We start from the raw sequence: 23,423 nt of genomic DNA, 5'->3' as shown, positions 1-23,423 counted from the left end.
GTATGCATACTGCTGTGAAGTCTGTGTGCTCCACAATGGAACGCTGAGAGGTTTTAGAGCGGTTATACTATTAACAAAAACCCAGAGACACTCTGCAATGTGCTGCCAGATGCCCATTATCGCCATAGATTAAATTAGAAATCGGTTTGTTTGTTTTTTTATGAACATACATGAGCACAGATCTGTTCTTTTTTTTTTTTTTGTAATATACAAGTTATTTAAGCATACTCAACAAAACATGTGTTACAGATGCACCTTATAACGTATGCTATATTATTAGACAATTCATTAAGACTCCAGAAAATGAATGAAACGAGCAAATGTCTTATGCCATCAGGGGTGTCGATGACAGTGACAGAACCACGTCCTGGAATATTTTTAAGAGCTGATTGTTCAAAATTTTAAATATATGTATATCTATATATGTATAATTGTATATGCACGTGGCATACAAAGCATCAGACTTCTTTATATTCACAGTTGGGGTGCAAGGAGAAGGGTGGACATTGGGTTGCTGGGCGCAGTGGTAGATTCTGTCACTTGCATTCCATTTTTTTTATATTAAATAATCCATAGTTCACTTGGAGAAATGTCTTATACATGGGAATGAGATAAATATTTGTTCGGGGGTGGGGAATGGTTAGGGTTCCCTCTCTTGTCAGGTATTATGGAGGTGAGAGGTTTTACATTTCGTGATCACTTTTTTTTCTTTGACTCTTCGGTTTTGGAACCATATAGTAACCTGGCGCTCAGACAGGCTGGTGGTAGTGGATATTCTCCGTCTCTTCTCTTTGGTAATGAATTTGCTGGCTGCGTATTCCTTTTCTAGTTCCTTCAGCTGGATTTTGGTGTAGGGGACCCTCTTTTTCCTCCCCCTGCGGTAGCTGCTAACCTCTGGCTGGAGGGGCACCACATCTGCAGTAGACAAACAGGATATTATTACACTACAGCCCACAGCCTCTCCCTGGCATTGCACTCCAGGATCTGTGCTGCATTCCCAGCAGGCAAACCCTGGTACACCACCCCCCGGAACACGGACCCTGCCCCAATAAATCCCTCTGACATCTTTAGATGTGCACATTAGTTAAACACTTATACACGTAAAACGTTGGCTGGATTTATCATCTATATCAAGTTCAATCACATATCCCCCATACTTCAATGCTCATGGTTATGCACATGGGGTGTTGGGCTGCCAGTTTATTGCCACGGACACCAGCAATGTTCAGACTGCAGGTGCTCTGACAGGTGACGTGTTCCTCTGTATTGCACAGGGCACCTGGTCTTCTACAGAGAGGCTAGGGGCTTATGTAACAGCTGAAGAGACACAATAGTTCCACTCTCCAACAATCCTGACACAATTACTTCTACTGCTATTATTAGTGTATATTTTATTCTACAGCACTGTATATAGGCGATGTATCTGACTTTACTGAGGTGCCAGTAGTGTTGTTCCCAACTACAATTAGAAAATAACAATAACATAATAAATAAATATGGCAAAACGTAGTCATAAAAAATATATCTACTAGATATTTTAACTCAGGGACATACAAAATATCACCAATTAAGCCAATAGATCAGGTATGCTATTTTGCTTTGTTTTTTTTCTGAATGGCTTCATAGAACGTTCTGACCTAATATATAGAATATTATAAGTCATCTGCAGCTATTATTGTTCTCCATCACTTCTAACTGACGATTCATAGATAGATGAATAACATACTATACAGTATATCGTCTCCCTACAATAGTCTTCATACACATAACAATCAGTATCTATCTATCTATCTATCTATCTATCTATCTATCTATCTATCTATCTATCTATCTATCTATCTATCTATCACCATTACTATGCATGTATCCTAAACTCACACAGAGAAAATTACGTGAAATATGCATATTCAATGAATACAAATAACATATATATATATATATATATATATATATATATACACATGCTACAGACAAATATATACTAAGAACAGATAGGTAAATAGACACATAATTTAACTAGGTAGACACTTAAATTATACAGCAGTCGTTAATATATTACATGAATTAAATAAATATAGATAACATTTATTTCATTTTATATGCAATGGAAGCTCAATTGGTGAGAGATAGGTTATTAGTTAGTTATATAAATAGCTTGCTATAGATATTTAAATTATGCAATAACCACCATATGTAAATCACATTAATGCAATACATTTACACGTAGGTAATATACTGATGTTGCTTTATATGCATATACAGATCAGTTGATGAGAGATGCGGTTATATTTCAGTTAGCTATACAGATGAATAGATAGATAGATAGATAGATAGATAGATAGATAGATAGATAGATAGATAGATAGATAGATAGGAAGAACATTTAGAACATTCTATATTGTATATTTCTCGGCTGTTATATAACTAATGTATCACTTCCTGGTTAGTAGAATAAGTATTATTGTTGTTTAATACCTGTAACATATTATATAAAATGCATACTAATCTCTCAGTGAAGCTTTCCAGTATAGGTGCCGGACTGATAAATGTATCACTAATTGATTCGCATGCTCTATGGTAGCGATACGAGTTATTTAAATAAATATGCATGTAAACACTGTGATTTGCGCAATCAAATATATAATTCCCAAGAACTGTCTGCAAGTAAAAGCAGTGTCTCCAAGACGGAAAAGGGAGTAAAAGCATCGTGTTTACCTATGAATATCAGTGTAAGGAGACGGTAAATGTGCCAGATGACACCTAGATATATAATGGCAGGCTGGGAAACTCCTGCACCCCGGAACCAGGCTGAGAGCACCAATCTGCTCCTACACGTTAGTGGAGATCAGCAGACTATAGCAAGGGATCAGCAAATGAAACCTGACTGTCAACGCCAGGAAGCCTCTTGTAGGCAGACAAAGAGACCATTAATACCTAAAATATGTTGATGTGCTAGAAGAAGCAGATGCCTGCTTGCAGACACAATCCTAAGGCAAGTCCATGCAGTTACAGCCACAATGTAGCACAATGCCCTGCCTGCCTGCAAGAAACACCACCCCATCCATGAGGGAAGCGGTCTATGTGATAGGGTTACCTGGGAAAGGTGCCTTCCATAGGTGACTGGACTGGGATTGCTCTTTAGAGCAGTAGACCTGCCCGTCCCAGCCGTTAGGGAGAGCCCAGTGCTGGTAGCCCTCCATAGAGATAAGGGTGTCATGCCTGGGCTCCGGGTGACTGCTGATTCCAGGGACCACTGACATGTCCAAGTAGCCAGGGACTGCCTGGTAAGAGCTGGCAAAGCTGGGATAAAATGCAAATTCTTTCGCCCTGGAAGAGAAATCCTCGCTGGGTAACGAGTTGCTGTGTTCTGGGTATTTGTCAGCTGGGTGGTAGGAGCAGGGCTTCTGGTGCAAATTGACGTTGTGGGACTGAGACAACCTGCAGCCGTAGTAACTGCTCCCAAACGGGTATGCATAGCCCAGGGAGGCGTTGGAGGAAGACGTGGGTCCCGGGCATTGCCGGCTGCTTTCTGGAGAGGTAATATCCGTATATACAGGTCCTTGGTGACTCCCGATGGTACTGGAATGGCGTCCCAGTGCTGGGTGAGAAATAAAATCCCTGCAGTGAGTGCTTGCACAGTTCCCACTCAGTCCCTCCATGTCTGGGCTTTTCTTGTGATTCTTTTCATTCGGGCTTGTTTCATACACGTACATCAAGGTATCCGCCCAGTGTGGATGCAGGATCAGGGAAGTCGTCATAGCATGGTCTGGCCGTGCTTTAAAAGTCAGCTCCCCAAAAGAGAGTCACCTAATTCCCTGCAATATGATTGTCTGCGGGCGCGCATGCGCAGTGCGAAGGTCTGGGCAGGGCTATGGCTCGGCTTCATTAAGAAATCTGTCCCACGTGATCCCGGGCTCAGGGACAACAATGACCCCCCCCCCCCCTCCCCTCACACACACACACACACACACACACACACACACACACACACACACACACACACACACACACACACACACACACCCCCCCTTCTCCTTCCCTCCCTGCACAGCCCGGTCCCAGCACTGCACTGGGGACTAGGCTGGAGGCTCGACATCAGGGGACCCTGGCAGGCGGAGGGTGACACCCACTGATGGTCACGAAGAGAAATAAAAAGACTTTTTGTGGGCCGACCCAGAAATGTTCCATGGCTCACAAAGCCCACGGAAACGTGTGGTCGATGGGTAATTCATTACACTTGCTTGTGTGTGTGTGTGTGTGTGTGTGTGTGTGTGTGTGTGTGTGTGTGTGTGTGTGTGTGTGTGTGTGTGTGTGTGTGTGTGTGTGTGTGTGTGTGTGTGTGTGTGATACTTTCGATATGTCTTCCATATAGAAACCAAAATGTATTACAATGAATGCAGCTCTATACAGCTAGGTAGTGAAGGTTGGAGACTGGTTAGAAATCTGGAATCTGGAAATTTTTGCGACATTAACTGTTCATGTATTAACTTTTCTTAGCAGTGTGTGTGTGTGTGTGTGTGTGTGTGTGTGTGTGTGTGTGTGTGTGTGTGTGTGTGTGTCACACATGTTCTGTACTATGAAATTCAGTAAATCTCTCCTAATTTAATGTTTGTGCTTCTACTTTATTATATACATAAATTGTGTGTTGGGGTATATATATATATATATATATATATATATAAAAATAAATAAAAATATATATATATATATATATATATATATATATATATATATATATGTTACACACATGGCAGCACACACATAATTTAAACGACATAAATGGGTGCTATGCACCGAGCTAGATTCCATATTTCACGTATACTCTCTTCTATAGTGAAAGGCTGAAGCATTATTACTTATGTCTATTAAAATTGTGCTTATGAAAACAGTACACAATATCACTGAGATATAGTTAAGGCAAATAGCCGGTACTGGAATCTTAATATCCATCACAGGTAAGGGAAACCCCCACAATAAATTTCTTATTAATCATTACAGTGGTCTTTATTTACTTGAAACACTTTCTGTAGCACAAGAGTGTACATGGGATATGTCTTAATGAAATGATGTATCATATGTTCTATCACAGGCTACCAATTCACCCCAACACTTCTGTATATGTGCTGCGACTAAATGAACAGCCGACTAAATGAACAGCACATGGTATTGCCATTTTATTTTATCCCAGTTATAAGGTACCGTGTGGAGTAGCAGCAATAACGTCAAAAGGCTGAGAATATATTATCTGTACCAATTAATTTAATAATATAAATATTTCATCTGCTTCTATATTGGTTTTGCCGAATGTATTCGGATCTTGTAGCCAGGACACAGTTTATAACGATTGTCGTTTAAAATGTGCCAAACACAAGAGCTTTCTTTCACCAACTCAGTGTTTGCAGCCAGAAAATACCAGAGTTTTTGTTTTCTCATTGTGACGGTAAATCACATTATTCAAGAACGATAGTAAACTTTTTCAATGTCCACTGACCTACAAACAGGGTCCTGGGGACTGACATCTATTTGAAATGCTGAGAAGCCTCCGAAAACTCTCAGCTGCCAGGCATTGTCCAGGACATTCCACATTTTATACTGTTCAGCCTCAAAAAAAAAAAAAAAAATATGTGGAAGGCCAAGGTCAAGGTAAAGATGCCAGACAAACGGGACTTAATTAGTGTCTAGACAAACAGTAATGGGCTTTTAGCATCAAGGGTTTGGAGAGCCACTTTGAAATGCATCACCTCTTTCTCTGGATTAAGGTGCATTACCACTATAGTAGTTTAATACCGAGGATGGATCTACAAGACTCATTTTCCACTGAGACCTATCCTTTGTAACATAGAAGAGGTAGTTATGCTCACCCAAGAAGACTAAACCCCATAACAATTTCATGTTTGTTTTTTCTTTTTTTTATGTTTAAACTGAGATTCCGAAATTTACAAACAAAACTACAAGAATCTCTCAATAACATGTTGATATACATGTTTGTGAATAAATAAGTGAAATAACTAACTGGTACACTCCTATTCAAAAAAATAAATCTTTGCTTGGGAGGAATACATTTTTACTTGTTTATTAATAGGAATCGGTCTAACCTACTTTCTCCCTATTGTGCATTGTATACGTATTGTGCATATAAATTATCTGCAGAGGTTTTTGTCAGGCCCATTCTAAAGCCAGGCTATATAATTATGATGACAGAGCCAGGATAAATCAGTTCTTCAAAAGTCCCTCAAACTGTGGTAATCCTTCTTAAATAAGAGTATGGAGTGAACTCCTTAAAACACAACCTGAGCATTAAGAGGAAATAACACCTTATTATTAGTTACCAGGCTTGTACCAGGGTGTCACAGTTAGCATTACACTGTAAAGTGTGCAAGATTAAAGAATCTATTGCACAATGCACCAGATCATTTTCAGATTAAAACAATGAGAAAACACAGAAATTATATTTTACTCTCCCTTGATTAAAATGAGTGTTTTACGCTTTTTGTTTTCCTATAAAACATTAGCAGAATTCCTTTTGTAATTATACGAGTGTATGACTGTAAGAAAGTATGAAGAACATTATAATAGCTGAAATTGATGTGCCTGTATGTTTCTTTAATCCTAACAGTGAAATATATTTCTCTATGTTCAACTCCCTACATAATATATAATACTATTCCCTACATAATACAAACTGGACAATAGCAATATGGGAATGCGCATACACATGTACGCAAATGCAGTTATATATAATAATAATAATAATAATAATAATAATAATAATATATATATATATATATATATATATATATATATATATATATATATAGTACAATGGTATTATATGTATGTATTGACAGTCTGAAACCTTTTTTTTTTTCTTTTTACATGTCAAAGTGTTATTATTGAACAAATATCTATCTATCTATCTATCTATCTACACACACACACACACACACACACACACACACACACACACACACACACACACACACACACACACGCATAGGCACACACACACACACACACACACACACACACACACACACACACGTCAGAGTCACACGCACAAGCTACATGAAATATAGATGGATGGATGGATGGATAGATAGATAGATAGATAGATAGATAGATAGATAGATAGATAAACAAACAAACAAACAAACAAACAGATAGCACTATATATACATATATGTAGATCTATCTATCTATCTATCTATGTGTGACTGTGACTTGAGTGTGTGTCTATGCATATGTGTGTGTGTATGTATAGGATTGCATAGTACTGCAGGATGTTAGCTCTGTGCTGACATCCTTTTTACGTTTACTATATGTAAAAGGTCCTAAACCATCCAATTAGCACAATAGTATATGGTGCTGATGAAAAGGAAAACGCTCAAATGTAAAGTATAGCTGTTTTATACATAATAAATGTAAATGTCATAATCTTCTGTCTATTCTTCATTATTTAAAAAAAATGCTTTGGAATTATATGAACTGAGTCTTAACACAGGCACATGGATGTCATTTGGTAGAGCAGTTCTAGCTTTGACACAAACATGGACGCCCAATCCTGCTTTGGTCCAAATGAAATTGGTCTGATTTCATGATTTAAGAGTTTTTCAATGAACATTGGTCAAGTGTTGGGTTTAGGAGGCGTTGCCCGATTCTGATCCAGCTAGGCGCTATGCTACACACATACCGACCATCTATGTCTCTCCTTCACAGAGCAATATAATGTATAGGACTGTGGGTTATATATTGTACCCCGAATATGGATGTTTAATATTTCAAGCAGAGGTTATATATATTTTTTTTGTTTGAATAGAAAAAAAAAATCCGTGTAAGACACACGTATACAGTATGATAGTATTTAATGAGCAGAAACATGTTACTGTTGCTTTCTCCTCATTTATTGTAACATTACAAATACTGCAAATGAGAGAGAGAGAGAGAGAGAGAGAGAGAGAGAGAGAGAGAGAGATATGATATACCATTATATTCACATGACATATTTCTGCTTTCTATGTTTACAGTAATAAATGCTATATCAGAGCTTTATAGAGCACTTATCTTAGTGATAGTGTGATATTATAATGTTACACTGAATGATAGGGTATTAGTCAGTCATTTTAACAAATCCTCTTTTGCTTCGAGTAGCTAAACATTTATTTGCCCACTGTCAGATAAGACTTATCGTATATTGCATTATACACTGATGAATTTTATTATAGTATAAATATGAAAAATCCAGGACATAATTTACATAATTTATGTAGAGGAGGTTCATATATGATGCCGACTTGCAGTAATACTATTACCAATATATCATGACAAATGAGAATGGTTTATTGATCATGTAAGGTGTTTCTGGGTTCAGTTGATTACTGATGAATTCATATCAGCACAAACATATCTAATAACGCGTGTGCTGTATGATTTTCTAGAACTCAGCACGTTTATGTGTGCAGGATAAGAATTTCTATTCATTTGACTGTGTCCCAGTCACTCTCTTACAGGAGGATCATCAAATAAAAGGTTTCAGCCGCTCCAGGATTAAGTTAAAACCATCAGTGCTCTATAATTTACTTTATTGCACTTACATTTCGCATGAAACAACATTGGTCAGGTCACATCATCACACAATCCCTCACTAGACAGGAAATGCAGCTTCCCTATTACTCTTACCACACAAAATGCTTCTATCGGACGTTCATGTTCTTATGTTTAGCTCCAAATCTAGAACAGATAAAGGACACACAGTCACTCTCTGCTTATTATACTTATAATCGCCAACTGTATTGCTGTCTTTCATTATATCACTATACTTTCATTTACAACCATCATGACTATGTTAAGGGTTTAAAGAGACTCTCTGTAATCTCAGTACCCTAATACTTGTCTCAAGTTATTAATTTCATGTTCTTAAAATTCTACAAAATAAAATTGACACCGGTAAAGATTAGATTCCTTCCTGGTCCAATACCGACCATCCACGAATTTTCTTAAAGCCCAATGTGTATGTATGTTTTATTTGTAGCACTTAAACCAGAGGAGTTTAGTTTGCTGCATTCCGGAGTCTTTTACATAGGAATATATGCGTGCCTTGTACATAGGAACGTGTGTGTGTGTGTGTGTGTGTGTGTGTGTGTGTGTGTGTGTGTGTGTGTGTGTGTGGTTAGATAGATATGTGTGTGTGTGTGTGTGTGTGTGTGTGTGTGTGTGTGTGTGTGTGTGTGTGTGTGGTTAGATAGATAGATAGATAGATAGATAGATAGATAGATAGATAGATAGATAGGAAGCTGAGTATTTTCACATAGGAATATATGCTTGCCTTGTATTAGGAATATGTGTGTGTGTGTGTGTGTGTGTGTGTGTGCGCGCACGCGCGTGTGTGTGTGTGTGGTTAGATAGATGTGTGTGTGTGTGTGTGTGTGTGTGTGTGTGTGTGTGTGTGTGTGTGTGTGTGTGTGGTTAGATAGATAGATAGATAGATAGATAGATAGATAGATAGATAGATAGATAGATAGGAAGCTGAGTATTTTCACATAGGAATATATGCTTGCCTTGTATTAGGAATATGTGTGTGTGTGTGTGTGTGTGTGTGTGTGTGTGTGTGTGTGTGTGTGTGTGTGTGTGTGTGTGTGTGTGATAGATAGATAGATAGATAGATAGATAGATAGATAGATAGATAGATATGAAGGTAGAAAGATATGGCCGCTACTGCAAGGAACCAGTGATTGATACAATAATAAAGAGTCTGGTAAAATAAATATAAATTCAATCTGATTGATTTATGTACTTTAAAGGTAAGTAAGTACTGTGCCAAAACAAGGGTATGTTTCCAAACCTATATTTCATAATTTTATTCCAAGGTTACTGTACTGCTGACAGGTATATCGTGACGAGTAATGGATGTTTGAACACTCATCTGTCTGAATATCTGACGCTGAAAAAGTGAAACAAATCTTATGTAAATCTGACATATCCGCCTGCCTGGACTAGTACCCTGTAATTTCAGGCTCTACTGTAATGGAGACGCTTGCATCTCTTGCTGCTTGGGATTGTCTGTGAATTGGTAGAACACAATCGACCCTGTTTGCAGACAATGCAGCAGTTTTGGCCCTTTCAGGATGTGTGATTTATCCATATTACAATGCCAACAGGAAACAAGGAGCAATGGAAGCCCTTGCATGTAAGTGCTCTTGTTGTAAACACCACAGGTTTACTATCTTCTAAGATAAAGCGATCACAGGGACGCGAAACAGCCTGGAGACAGGCAAATACGACCCCTCATTCACTGAGCCAGACAGTAGTCGGAAGTCCAAGTTCAAATGCAGCAATGCAGACTGTGTCTTCCGCTCCCAGACACTTCTGTCCATAAGAGAGAGAGAGAGAGAGAGAGAGAGAGAGAGATGTCACCTTATATCCATGTGGGGGACCCTAAAATTATATATGTATTATAGTTTAGTTATATAGCGCCACCATATTCGCAGGGCTGTAGAGTGGATAAGGGATATCTGTTAGTAGGGAGTTTACTGGCTCTTACAGTAAACTCCCTACCACAAAGACAGACTTGTGCCTATGGGGGACATTCACTAAGCAGTGATAAGAGCGGAGAAGTGAGCCAGTGGGGAAGTTTCCCCATCAACCAATCAGCAGCCCTGTATAATTTTATAGTATGCAAATTCTAGATGCTACTTCAGTGCTGATTGGTTGCCATGGGCACCTCTCCACTGGCTCACTTCTCTGCTCTTATCACTGCTTAGTAAATGTCCCCCTATATTTGAAACAATCTGGTGTAAGAAACAGGGTATCCCTTCCACAGGCAAAACAAATAAGCACACTATAACATTTAAAAAAAAAAAACCATTATAGAAACTGACACAAAATGGGATATTTCAAACAAAAACATTAAATTGATAGAAAATTAAGAAGTCGTTTCGGAATAAACTCATTTTAATCTTACATGAAGTGACCAACCAAGAGACTAGAGATTTTACATCGACATTCTATAATACATTTTAATTCATTATTGAAATTCATAGAGTTAACAATAAACAGTGGTAGTACCCATAACATATTACACTGACAATGGCTACTTCACAATATGAATTAATGAAATTATCAGATCATCATATATTTACAATGAAGACTTTAAATTCTGTTTACTTGTGCATATGTTATAGGTCATATAACTGTCGGGTAAGTAATAAAGCATCTTTGCAGAGCGGTAGATCTTGCACAGTGGATGTTATTCCCTTTATATAAAGAAAAAAATCTACTTAATGGAAAACACAATGTCTTCAGGATGATGTCCTTAAATCTAGCCACAGACATAGAATTATAACGGATTTTAACCTCTAGAACAGTGTATTTATACAACTAACTAGACATTGATGCAAAATAACTTGAGTGCCTAAATGTAACAGTAACACAGCAAGTTCTCTTTCTATTTATGGGCCAATAGCTGACATGTTTTGTAGCATCTCCAAACCAGACCACTAAAGTCACAAGGTTGTGATAAGAGGTGAAGGAATCCCAGTCATCCACACTTCTAGATGGGCCAGCATCCTTAGTCCCAGGTACAATGCAGACATTTTCCTCCCTATGCCAAGTTTCTTACCTACTGAAAGGCCAAGCCTCTGCACACATACAGGCTGGAAATGCATAATGGACATGCAGCACCAACGAGATACACAAGGTAATCCTTTATCATATATATATATATATATATATATATATATGCACAAACGCACATACATCATACATACATACATACATACATACATACATACACACATACACAAATCATATATGCATACTCTCTCTCACACACACACACACACACACACACACACACACACACACACACACACACACACACACACACACACACACAATACTCCTTAGAAATTCATATGGTCGGGGTTTAGGCGATGAAAACAGAAAACAGAAAGACAGCACGAAGTTTCACCACAGACTGCAGCACAATAATACACATTCTAAGTGCAGATCAGTATACAATTATTGTGGCGATGAGAAGCATTGTTCTCCGTGTGAAATTCAGCAGATTGTGGAACTTGGTATGCCTCACAATGTACTGTCAGATTGAGTGTAATCTTGCATTGTTTTCTACCTTTTGAAGCATGTGCACAACTGCACGTTTATGTATTAGTGTGTATATTTATATTCCACGCTGTTTGGCTTACACACACACACACACACACACACACACACACACACACACACACACACACACACACACACACACACACACACACTAGCATCCCGAGCACTGAAACACATCCTGACTGCACTTGGGGTGTGAGTCAGATTAGTAGGTTAATATACTATAATAGAAAGTAGTATTAATCAGACAAGTGCAGTATATTGTAGAGTCTTCATCACTTATCTCTGGGAAATGATAGAACTCAGGGAGTATGGTGAATGTCTGTAACAGTTCCCTGTATCCAGGTGAACCGGTGGTTCCTGAGTGCCCTAAAACATAGTAACATAGATACATGTCAGTCTTCATATACTATCGGCTTCGCAGCCCCCCGAGCTCAGCATGGTTAATAAATACCAGACCCCACTGGACTGGCAGGAGCGGTCCTGACTGGATATTCTTACTCACTGCTCTTAGGCTATATGCTACAAAAACAATGAATGAATGACGCCCTGTTAACCTTTACCTTGCTGTGGGGTTATTGTGCATAACGGTACAAGAGCTATAGGAAACCACAGGGACTTTTATGTAAATGCTGAAAAATATGAAGTTATGGTATAAATCCGATAAGAACCATGCCCTTCCGCCTTCCTCTGCCTTATGGATATGGGATGCAAATAGTGTATACGTCTAATGTGATCAGGCATAATGTAAGCCTAGTAAAACTATGATAATTTTATCAGTATCTATCTATCTATCTATCTATCTATCTATCTATCTATCTATCTATCTATCTATCTATCTATCTATCTATCTATCTATCATATGTATTGCCAAATTGAAGGCAAGGCTACCGTTCACATGTCCTCAGTTGTCATACACTGCACATAGTCTGTGTACATGTTCCACCATTAATTGTGAGATGCTTGTCCCCTAGTGTATCACTAAGTGCATCCCATCAATATGGGCCACAGATTGCAGGAAGCAGAATGGGTCACTAATCTGATCACTATTAACAGTTAATTTGCGTAGTTAGAGGTATATAACATATCTGAAATGTAAGTAGCTGGATAAGAGGAATTGATCTAAGTTACATTTTAGCTGCATTACAAATACCATTTTATAAAATATGTCATACTATAGAAGTGAAAATAAAGCTGAACAGGACAGTCTGGTAACAGCCATGTTTAAGGGTACCCCAGCACTCGCCTGAAACAAGTGAGGAAAGTAAGAAGTTGGCATAATTTTTATTAAAAACATTACCTAGTAATAATGGTAATAATAATGATGATGATTATGATGATAATGATACTAACCATCTTCATAATAACAACAACAGCAACAGCAACTCATGATTCGTAGATATATTTAATCACATCTAGGAATATATACTGTAGCACTATGCAATTATTCAATAAAGTGCACATAACATAAAGCGTTGATACAAAAGAATAAATGTTACTATTACAAACACTGTGGCGATAACTACCCATTAATGAGATACAGAGATGCACTGTTTACAACTGAAAAAACTAGAGTTTTGTTTCATCGAATAAATAAAGTGGTGTTTAATAACATCTTAAAGTCGGGATATATATACACGATATTATATATGCTGTATTACGACTCTGGGAAAACATGCATAGAACTTTTTCGAGATTCTGAACAGCCCATCAGCGAATAATTGTAAAAGCTGATACATGATTATTTTGTGACGATAGTATGATCTAATCGGAAAATAAAGTATTATAGATTACTCCATTTGAAACCACCAAATAGTATGATCAAATTTCGGTTCTCTCAATAGAAACTATTATTATTATTATTATTATTATTATTATTATTATTATTATTATTATTCAATTTATGCGCCTAATGTCAAGTTGAAGTCCTAGAATTCTTAGAAAATTTGAATTCTACCTGAAGTGGAAACTAGATTATGATGAACAGTACTCTCTATTCCTGGCCTCTGTTTGCTTCAATATAATTTTCATAATTTAAAATATATCATGTTTACTAATCCAAATTAATAAATCTGGATTTAATATATGCTCTGGACAGCGTATTTTGATAACACACAGCTTAAGAGCTATTAGCTATAACTTAGATATATGATTCATATATATAAATTCGTAAGTAATTCTCAGAAATACCAATGTCATATAAAATAATGTTTTTCTGGAACATACTGTTTAAATAATACAAATGTATTGAAAAAAGCATCAATTTAAAGAGTATTGTTAAAATAGGAAACAAGAAACATTTCCTTTATTGTTGTTTATATACAGTGATACATTTTTGGTTCAATTTCGTTCTTCTATCTATCTATCTATCTATCTATCTATCTATCTATCTATCTATCTATCTATCTATCTATCATATATATCTATATAGATATATCTATATATCTATATATCTCTCTATATATATATATATATTTATATATATATGTGTGTGTGTGTGTGTGTGTGTGTGTGTGTGTGTGTGTGTGTGTGTGTGTGTATGTATAATATATATCTACATATATAGTATTATATTTATGTGCTCAGTAATAAGTTAATACTAGCATGAATACAATATTTGATTACACAAATACACAAGCAAGTACATGTATATATATATATATATATATATATACATACATACATACACACATGTTTGTACATATGGCCACTATGCAATCATATTAATGTGCGAGTGTGTGTATGTGTGTGTGGAAGGTTATATTACCGTGGCACGGGTCATACTATACACACCGTTAGACTTGGCTGTTGTACATCTTTTATGTACTGTACGCCGTATGCTTTGTTTTGGCCAATGCTGATGTATTCCTGAAACTACTGAGAGAAAAATGTCCAAATATCTACGTGTCACATATACATGTACAGTATCCCATCTTACACGCGAAGTAACCTGTAGTGGGGAGATGTGAGTGTTTAATATTAAGAAGCTACAGGGAAGAAACAAGAACACATAGCTAATATAACAGGTCTGATTAGAAGAGAGCTAGTATGAAGAATATAAATAATTGAACAGCACGGGTAATTATATTCTGTGTATTATCTGTTTTCTATGAGATATAAAGAATGGAATTAATAATATAACACAAGAACCTCATACTGTAAATATCTTATTGTCAAATGCATTAACATCAGCAATACAGTTCCAGCAAATGATCTGTCAGTGGTGCATATAGACAGGATAGCAATGTACTGGGCACAGTGGCAGATGCATACTGAGGCAGATGATGTACAGTATTCTAAATATAGCTTCATATCCTGTTATACTGTGCAGTATATGTGAGCTGGTGCAAAAATGAGTCCAAGATAGATAGACAGAGAGAGAGAGAGAGAGAGAGAGAGAGAGAGAGAGAGAGGCAGAAATAGACAGACAGATACACAGACAGATAGATAGATAGATAGATAGATAGGTAGATAGATAGATAGATAGATAGACAGAGAGAGAGAGAGAGAGAGAGAGAGAGAGAGAGAGAGAGAGGCAGGCAGAAAGACAGACAGATAGATAGATAGATAGATAGATAGATAGATAGATAGATAGATAGATAGATAGATAGATAAAATGCATATACTGTATGAAGATATATTTAAGATCCACTCATGCAGTTTGCTGGTAAAAAAGAAAAAGAAAAAAGAAAACCCAATACAACTCAAAACCCATTTATGGTTTTTAAACTATGAAAGTGATATTGCCTTACCCTGCTTCAGTTCTATTGAAACTACCAAACAGTCAGGTGAGGAGTTGGTTAAATTAATACATAATTAAAGCAGATAGAGATGGGGTTATTCTCCTAATTCTATACTTAAAAATAACAAATACATTGTTCCTCTTTCTGTTTAGAATATTGCCTGCAGCTCTCCCCTCCCCTCCACTGCAAAGTCCTTAGCAAGGCACAGAGTGACTTGCAATACTAATGAATTAGGGAACACTACTTCTTGGCTAACTTTGGTGTAGAGGATATTCTAGAAATTGTGTTCTTGACACAAAGCAATTATATTTTTAATTAGCAGTTCAATGATTAGGCTTAAACTTTGTATTAAGATAAGTGAGAAAACATAATTTACAAAAAATAAATAAATATTTTTTCATTGCCAACTGGCCATTTTTAAATGAGCACAAGTATGCTTAGCTGTTGTAAAACATATGGCTTTAGTATATGACCCTCTTATACTCCACGTATGTTTTTCTGTGCATATACAGATACCATATGGGTGGCTGGTTCATTTAATAGTGAAAGGCTGTCATTTTTTATTCCTATTTATATGGTTCTATGTGAGTAATCCATTTGATGCTGAGAGGCTGTCTAATAATCCCCCTACGTTTATGTTTATGTGTGAGTGGTCGCTAACTTAGAAGATGCTCTTACAATTTCTGCTTAATTCCCTTTTTATTCATATTATATTATATCATGCTCTAGTAAATGTTTTTGTTATATTCTTGCCGGGGCAAAATGCTGAATGTGTTAGAGCTTTGCAAATAAGGAATTGTGCTACAACTACTACTACTACAACAACAACAACTACTACTACTACTACTACTACTACTACTACTACTACTACTACTACTACTACTACTAATAATAATAATAATAATAATGATGATAACTTGTCCCCACATAGCACACACATTAAGCTGTAGAAGTCATTTTCCAAACAGGTGTGCAAACTTATTTTTATTCTATTTGGAACCACATAAGGAAAGCCTAAAGTATACATACAGAGGGTCATGTTGGGTTGGACAAAAATAGTGCTTAAACCGCATGCATAAATTATGCCGGATAAAGATGCCATAATGTGTTGTCAGAATCGCTAGATGTTGCAAGTTCTTCATGGGTAGCATGTACTTCTGATCACCATCATCATCATCATCAACATCATCATAAATCATCATCATCATCATCATTTTTAAACCTTCAACATGGTTGAGTACCATCAAGTGCGCTGACTAAGTTAGATTTGCAACATCTAACCCATATTGTACTTTGGCAATGTTTACTTGCCCCCTCCTCCCCCCGATATGCCTCTTCAACTGTAAGGCACTGCAAATGCTCAAAAGCGCAAGATGACATTGATTGCTCACGTGTTCTAAAATGTAAGTCACACATTATACACATGTGCAGTAGTAAAATGTGTATTTTATGCAGCAAAACTAGCATTGCGTCTAACTCAAAATGACCCCTAATGTAAAAAACATATTAATGCAACCTTGCATAGTGCTGATATGTTACAGTGCATTTTCACATCCACAAGGGAACTGACTGTTCACTGGTGGATGAGTTAACTACTCAGTTGACTACTCAGTTGACTACTCAGTTGAGTTGAATTGACTATTTAGATCAAATTCACCCCCCCCAATACAAACAAACAAACAAACAAACAAACAAACAAACAAACAAACAAACCAACCAACCAACCAACCAACCAACCAACCAACCCATAAATCATATTTTAAACTCTATTAGAAATGTATTTCTTCCCATTATATCTCTATGCCACAATATATATGTTGTCACATAGTCAAACTATTCAACATAAATTTCAGGTGTGTTGCTATGTTTTTGGGAACATAATTTTATTTGATCATAGATGAATGTCACAGCCATATGTACATAAAAAGCTGACTATGGGCAAAAAATAAATAGCTGCCATTAAAAGACTTTACTATAAAAAAAAATATTTTTTTCCCTTAAAAATGTTGTTTTAGTAAATATTTCTAAACAATTACATCTTAATTAAGTATTACATATTACTATGTACAATATAATATACGTGGTCAAGTCATATTATTATGACCACCAGCTAATAGCCAGAGTAACTGCCGTGCAGAGCTGGCCCTAGGCATAGGCAAACCAGGCAAATGCCTAGGGCATTTGGTATGCCTAGGGAAACAAGCAGCTTCTGCTGATTAAAATGATATGTGACATGCCTGTACTCTATGTGTGACTGCGGCTGTATCTGCTTACGAAATGCTATGTTACAGTGTATTCCTGGAAATCACTGTAACATAGCATTTCGTATATGCAGATACAGCCACAGTCGCACACAGAATATAGGCATGCTTGCATATCATTTTGATCAGCAGAATCTGCTTGTGCATCCTAGCCACATAGTAATGCAAATAAGATGCATTTTCATCACAAAAGGCGCCCAAGGTTAGCAGAGCTGCCACCTGACTCACACCAGGCATTTTCTGCTGCATGACGTATTGAGGCAAGATGTTTGAGGACACATCTGTATCCAAGCAGAAGTAGAGGTCACAGCGTTAGTGGCCATGTGAGTGCTGTGTGTGAGTGGGTTGGTTGTGCAGTAGTGTTCTGCATATGTATAAGGGGCATTATGTGCGTCATGTGTATAAATGTTTTACTAATGTGTGGCATATATGTAAGGGACACTATGTGTGTCATTATGTGTATAAGGGCATAAATAATGTGTAGCAGGGGCTGATTGGGATGCCAGCACACCATGCCAGTCCCTGCTAGGCTGGTCCCGTTGTCCCCTCATTGGGCGCCCATCACCCCTCTGTCAGGCCGGCTGCTGTGATTGGAGCTCATCTCCAATCGAGCAGCTTTAGCTCCGCCTCCGGTTCACAGTGCCGGCCAGGCCATCCTTTAGTTCCCTCACCCTGCTGCCAAACAGGCAGGCTCACACACTGATGGTAGGGCCGGCTCACACTGCTGGCCAGCAGTGTGCTTCTGGGATTTGCACACCACTGGATCGCATATCGGAAGCTGTCTTCTGCTCTGACTAGCGGCCACTTTCGGGTGCCGCTAGCCAGGAGCAGCAGGTACATTCAATGTCTGCTAGTGCTCCATGGGATTACAGAAGATGTGATGGTCTGTACAGGTACATGTGATTTACATGCAGATATATGGGAAACTGGGATCCCTGCACATGAGGAGGTTGCAATGCACCCAGTGGGGAATTGTAAAGTGAGAATGTCTCTAAGCAAGCTGTACTGACATATGCGGAAAAGCGCTACTCTGCAGATGTTCCAGAAAAAGGTGGGGGGCAAAGCAATCTAGAGGTTATGTCACGCTGTTATTGAAGCTATGTGTATGCTAATATTGCCTATTTCCATTCATCTTGGTGTATAGGGCTATTAGTCCGAATAGTTACCCACTTTGTGTTAATTTCTCTATTAAATTAATATACTCAGGTTTTCTGCTTTTATCACACTATTATTTTTGCTGGGCACACTCCCAAGTGTGTTGCTGACAGGGTCGTGGCCCCCTCTCCATTCTGTAATACCCCTTTTTTGAGAATACACCCCTTCGGCATGCACAAGAAATACCTCCCCACCCATCAGTCCCCTGCCATCGTTCTGCTGGGAACACTATTAGCATAAAGTCACAGAATCAACTGCAGCAAAATATGCATAGAAGGCTGCAACTGTATCCAGATAAGAATCAGACATCATGACAATGGATACTGCCCCTTTCAACAGACTGCACCCCTCTCAACAGACCCTGCCCCCATTAGGGCTGCTTCTATAAATTTCCTGGGCTGGTTTACCATCCCAATCCGCCCCTGATGTGCAGTATATGTGAAAGGGACATTATGTGTATAAGGGCATTACTAAAGGTTGGCATAATGTGTAAGGCGCATTCTGTTTATAAGGACATCAATGTGTGTCATATGTGTTAGGGGCATTTCTGTGTGTTATTATATGAATAAAGAGCAATATGGTGTGGTGTAATGTGAATAAGGAGCAATTTAGTGAGGTGTAATGTAAATAAGGAGCACTACTGTGATGAGAAACGTATGTAAGATAAAGTGGTACTACGGTGTGATGTAACGTGAATAAGGACCACTATAGTCTGATAAAATGTGAATAAAGTTGCACTACTGTGTGGTGTAATGAATTGGGGGTACTATTGTGTGGCCGTGCCCCTTCCCAGCAAGAACATGCCCCTTCTTGAGCTGTACACTGAATGGACGCACTGTTCCTAGTTAAAATATAGGGGATAGGAGCACCAAAATGAGTACTGCTATGAATGAGGGGTGATGGTTCGGGGGAAAGGGGTGCAGAGGTCAGAGGAACTAGCAGCGGTCCTAGGGGGCACTAGCCAATTTCTTGCCTAGGGCATCATATTGGTTAGGGCAGGCACCTTCACCCCAGCAACAAGAGACCAGTTCACAAACTGCACTGTTTCAGAAATACTGCTCCCCTTGGCCTGAAAGATGATAATCATCCCTTTTTGCAACTCTGATAAATTGGCCCTTTTACTCATGACAGCAATGAGTGAAATGTGTCCAGATGGCCTATCGCACATCATATATACCCAGCAAGCAAGCGCACAACACATGATGTACTTCATGGGCTACGCTCTGCCAACTTAAAATGCAGAATGTGGCCATAATAAAGAGACTTGACTGTGTAATATAATATAATACACAATATGCAGTGTAGTTTTATCTTTCATTCCATTTACAAGCTTTCAGACAATTATTTTATTAATTTCTGAAATTACTTATTTCTTCCTGTTTCTTGAACTAGATATAAAAATGAAAATGTATAATGAAAAGGGTGCTGTTATTGTTTAACATTGTGCAATGCACACAGATAAGATACATTGTATAGCAAACAATTCTAAACCATTCTGGCTAAATGACAGCTAAAATCCAATTGGTTGGTGAGAGGTTAGTGAGCAGTAGAGAACTTTCAAATTAAACCTTGATATTGTGTATGCCTCTATGAGATTGACAAAGGTATATGGACTTATTAGAAAGTCTGCATTTCAATATAGTTAAAAGTAATTGATAATAAATCAAACAGGATGCTGATTTACCAGTGGTACACATATTGCATGAATAAAATAAATCAGGGAATATATATTACCAGTTGAAAATAGGCAACAATTTTAAACTATATACAACTAACAAAAATACAAAGTCCACAATTAGAAAATAGTGTCCTTTTAATGTGGCTTGGGCAGCTTTCCATGTGAAGCAGTATGCTCTATTGTATTTAATGTTATCTTTGGGGCAACTTATAGACACAACATTGCATCCAGTCATACTCGTTTAGAAGGAATGGGACATGTGTCTCTACTAGTGTGCATTGTCTACATTTTCTCAATGGAACCATATGAAATATCTGATAACTTGCTAATTGTACAGTAACAGGTGCTGAAATGAAGTCACCAGATTTAACTTTATAATTGCACGATGAAATTACATATAAAAGTTCTGAAACATTTTTCTTAAGGATATGGTTCATTGTCTGTGCTATATGTGGTCCCAGCCCTGTCACACCTCTAGTTTATTAAAATGCAGGACCCCGACTAATAACACTCAGGGCTGCCATCAGATATTGTGGGGCACAGAACTGACAAAATTGACAGGGCCCCCCTAAAAAAAAAGATTCTGCCACACCGATCCATCCCTATGTGATGTTACTCATCGTGACGTTACATATAGGTGGAGCTTTGCAGATCTGCAGGAACGATTCACAGAGAGCTGATGCACAGGGAAGGCTTCTTTTAAGATGACCTCCCTTTGCATCATCCCACTGCTGTTGTGCAGTCTGGTGGTGCTCTCCAGGTATCGGTGGTAGGAGCCAGGGGAGGGCCACCCTCTCTGTAAGGTCCTGGGACTCTAGTCCCTGCAGTCCCCCCCCTAATGGTTGCCCTGATAACACTACTCAACAAATCTCTGCATCTGAAATGTGAATATGGTTTTTGCCTAATTTAGGGATGCTGAATTCAGTGGAAAAATCAGATTTTCGTTATCATGTCACATTTATTAGATAGAAACATAGAACTTGACAGCAGATAAGAACCACTTGGCCCATCTAGTCTGCCTCTTTTTAACCTTATTGTTACATCAAACCCTGTTAGACCCTTTTTTATTATTATTATTATTATTATTATTATTATTATTATATTTATTTATATGGCGCCACAAGGGATCCGCAGCGCCCAATTACATAGTACATGAACAAAATAATCGAAGAAGGAAAATAGTGACTTACAGTTGAAGACAATACAGGACAACTACAGGGTAAATAAACATAGCTACAGCTATAGCAGCAGACGACACTGATAAAAATATCAGGTGGCAGAAAACTGCAGGATTTTGTGCCGTTGAAGATGGTTTAAGTAAGGAAAGATAAGCACATGAGGGTTAAGGGCCCTGCTTGTGAGAGCTTACATTCTAAGTTCTTTGTAAGATTACCCTTGTGTCTACCCCAAGCATATTTACATTTCTTTATTGTATTAGCCACTACTCCACTACCCTTTCTGTGAATTTCCTTAAATTTCCCCTGAACCTCACAAATAACATAAGCCATAATTGCAATATCTGGGGGAAAAAAGTAAGAAAAGTGAACATTTCAATTAATTTCTATAGAGATAAATATTCTCATTGTATTCATTTATAAAATACTAATAAAACTACAGAAATGCTTAAAGTTGCAGAAACTAAACTTCAGATATGCTTAGCAATATCAAATTAGTCGTAATGTAATTGTTCATAGAAAACAAAATGTCACTTTGCTTTAGGGAAAGAGGATGGTGCCCCAAAACCAGCACATGGAGGAGAATGAGAAAGATGAGGAGGGGGATTCTGTTGACATAGAGGATGGGGAGTCTGGGCAGAATGCCTACCCCATAGTGTAGGCAAAAGGGAGCTTTTCATTTTTTTTAATTTACATTTTTAAAAACATCTCAAAACCTTACGTGATATCACATTTCTGAGGGTATAATTGGATTGGTATCCGGATGATAGGTCAACAGTTAAAAGGTCAACAGTCAATAGGTCGACACCAAATGGTCGACATGCCAATGATCACCACAGCATATGACTTTTTTTTTTTAAAAATGCAACTTTTTCATACCCCTCCATATGGACTATGATTGAGAATTGATATATATCATGTCAGATGCAAATTGACTGTTGAATAGTGTAATAGGATCTGGGACAAGTCATTCTATTAAAGTTCAGTAGGCAATGTTATTATTTGGAGAGTTCTTCTATGCAGGTAATTAAAATAAATAAAAGCAGTATAGGGGCTGTCTGGGGAGATCAATGTTTGGTATAGACTGAACGAGTCTTAAGATTCTCAAATCAAGTTAGCACATTTTCAAATAGGACTAATTATATTTCCATGCTAATCCCAAGCAGAGAACAGCTGAAGCACATTTTTCTACTTACATAAGTGTCCTAGAACAAAAAACAAAGCAAAAATATTTATATATTTTTTTCTATGTCAAGTAAATTGCTAGTTCAGTTTTTTCTGTATAGTATTG

General features: G+C 37.6%; 1 protein-coding gene across 1 annotated transcript; it reads right to left on the bottom strand.

The window, feature by feature from the left end:
• Positions 1-658: 658 nt before the first annotated feature.
• On the bottom strand, positions 659-3,758 carry HOXC13 (homeobox C13). The gene is made up of 2 exons (XM_063957060.1): positions 3,095-3,758; positions 659-915 (listed from the first exon to the last, which is right to left on the bottom strand). The coding sequence occupies exons 1-2, from the start codon at positions 3,756-3,758 to the stop codon at positions 659-661; spliced, it is 921 nt and encodes a 306-aa protein (XP_063813130.1).
• Between the last annotated feature and the right edge of the window lie 19,665 nt (positions 3,759-23,423).

Source organism: Pseudophryne corroboree, chromosome 2 (genome assembly GCF_028390025.1).
Source record: "Pseudophryne corroboree isolate aPseCor3 chromosome 2, aPseCor3.hap2, whole genome shotgun sequence".
Classification (NCBI taxonomy): Eukaryota; Metazoa; Chordata; class Amphibia; order Anura; family Myobatrachidae; genus Pseudophryne; species Pseudophryne corroboree.
This window is presented reverse-complemented; position numbering and strand designations above follow the sequence as displayed.

Coding starts and splice junctions, on each gene's coding strand:
- HOXC13 (XM_063957060.1), bottom strand. CDS start 3,758: ATGACGACTTCCCTGATCCTGCATCCACACTGGGCGGATACCTTGATG. Junction 916..3,094: donor ATGGAAGGCACCTTTCCCAG/GTAACCCTATCA, acceptor TGTCTACTGCAG/ATGTGGTGCCCCTCCAGCCA.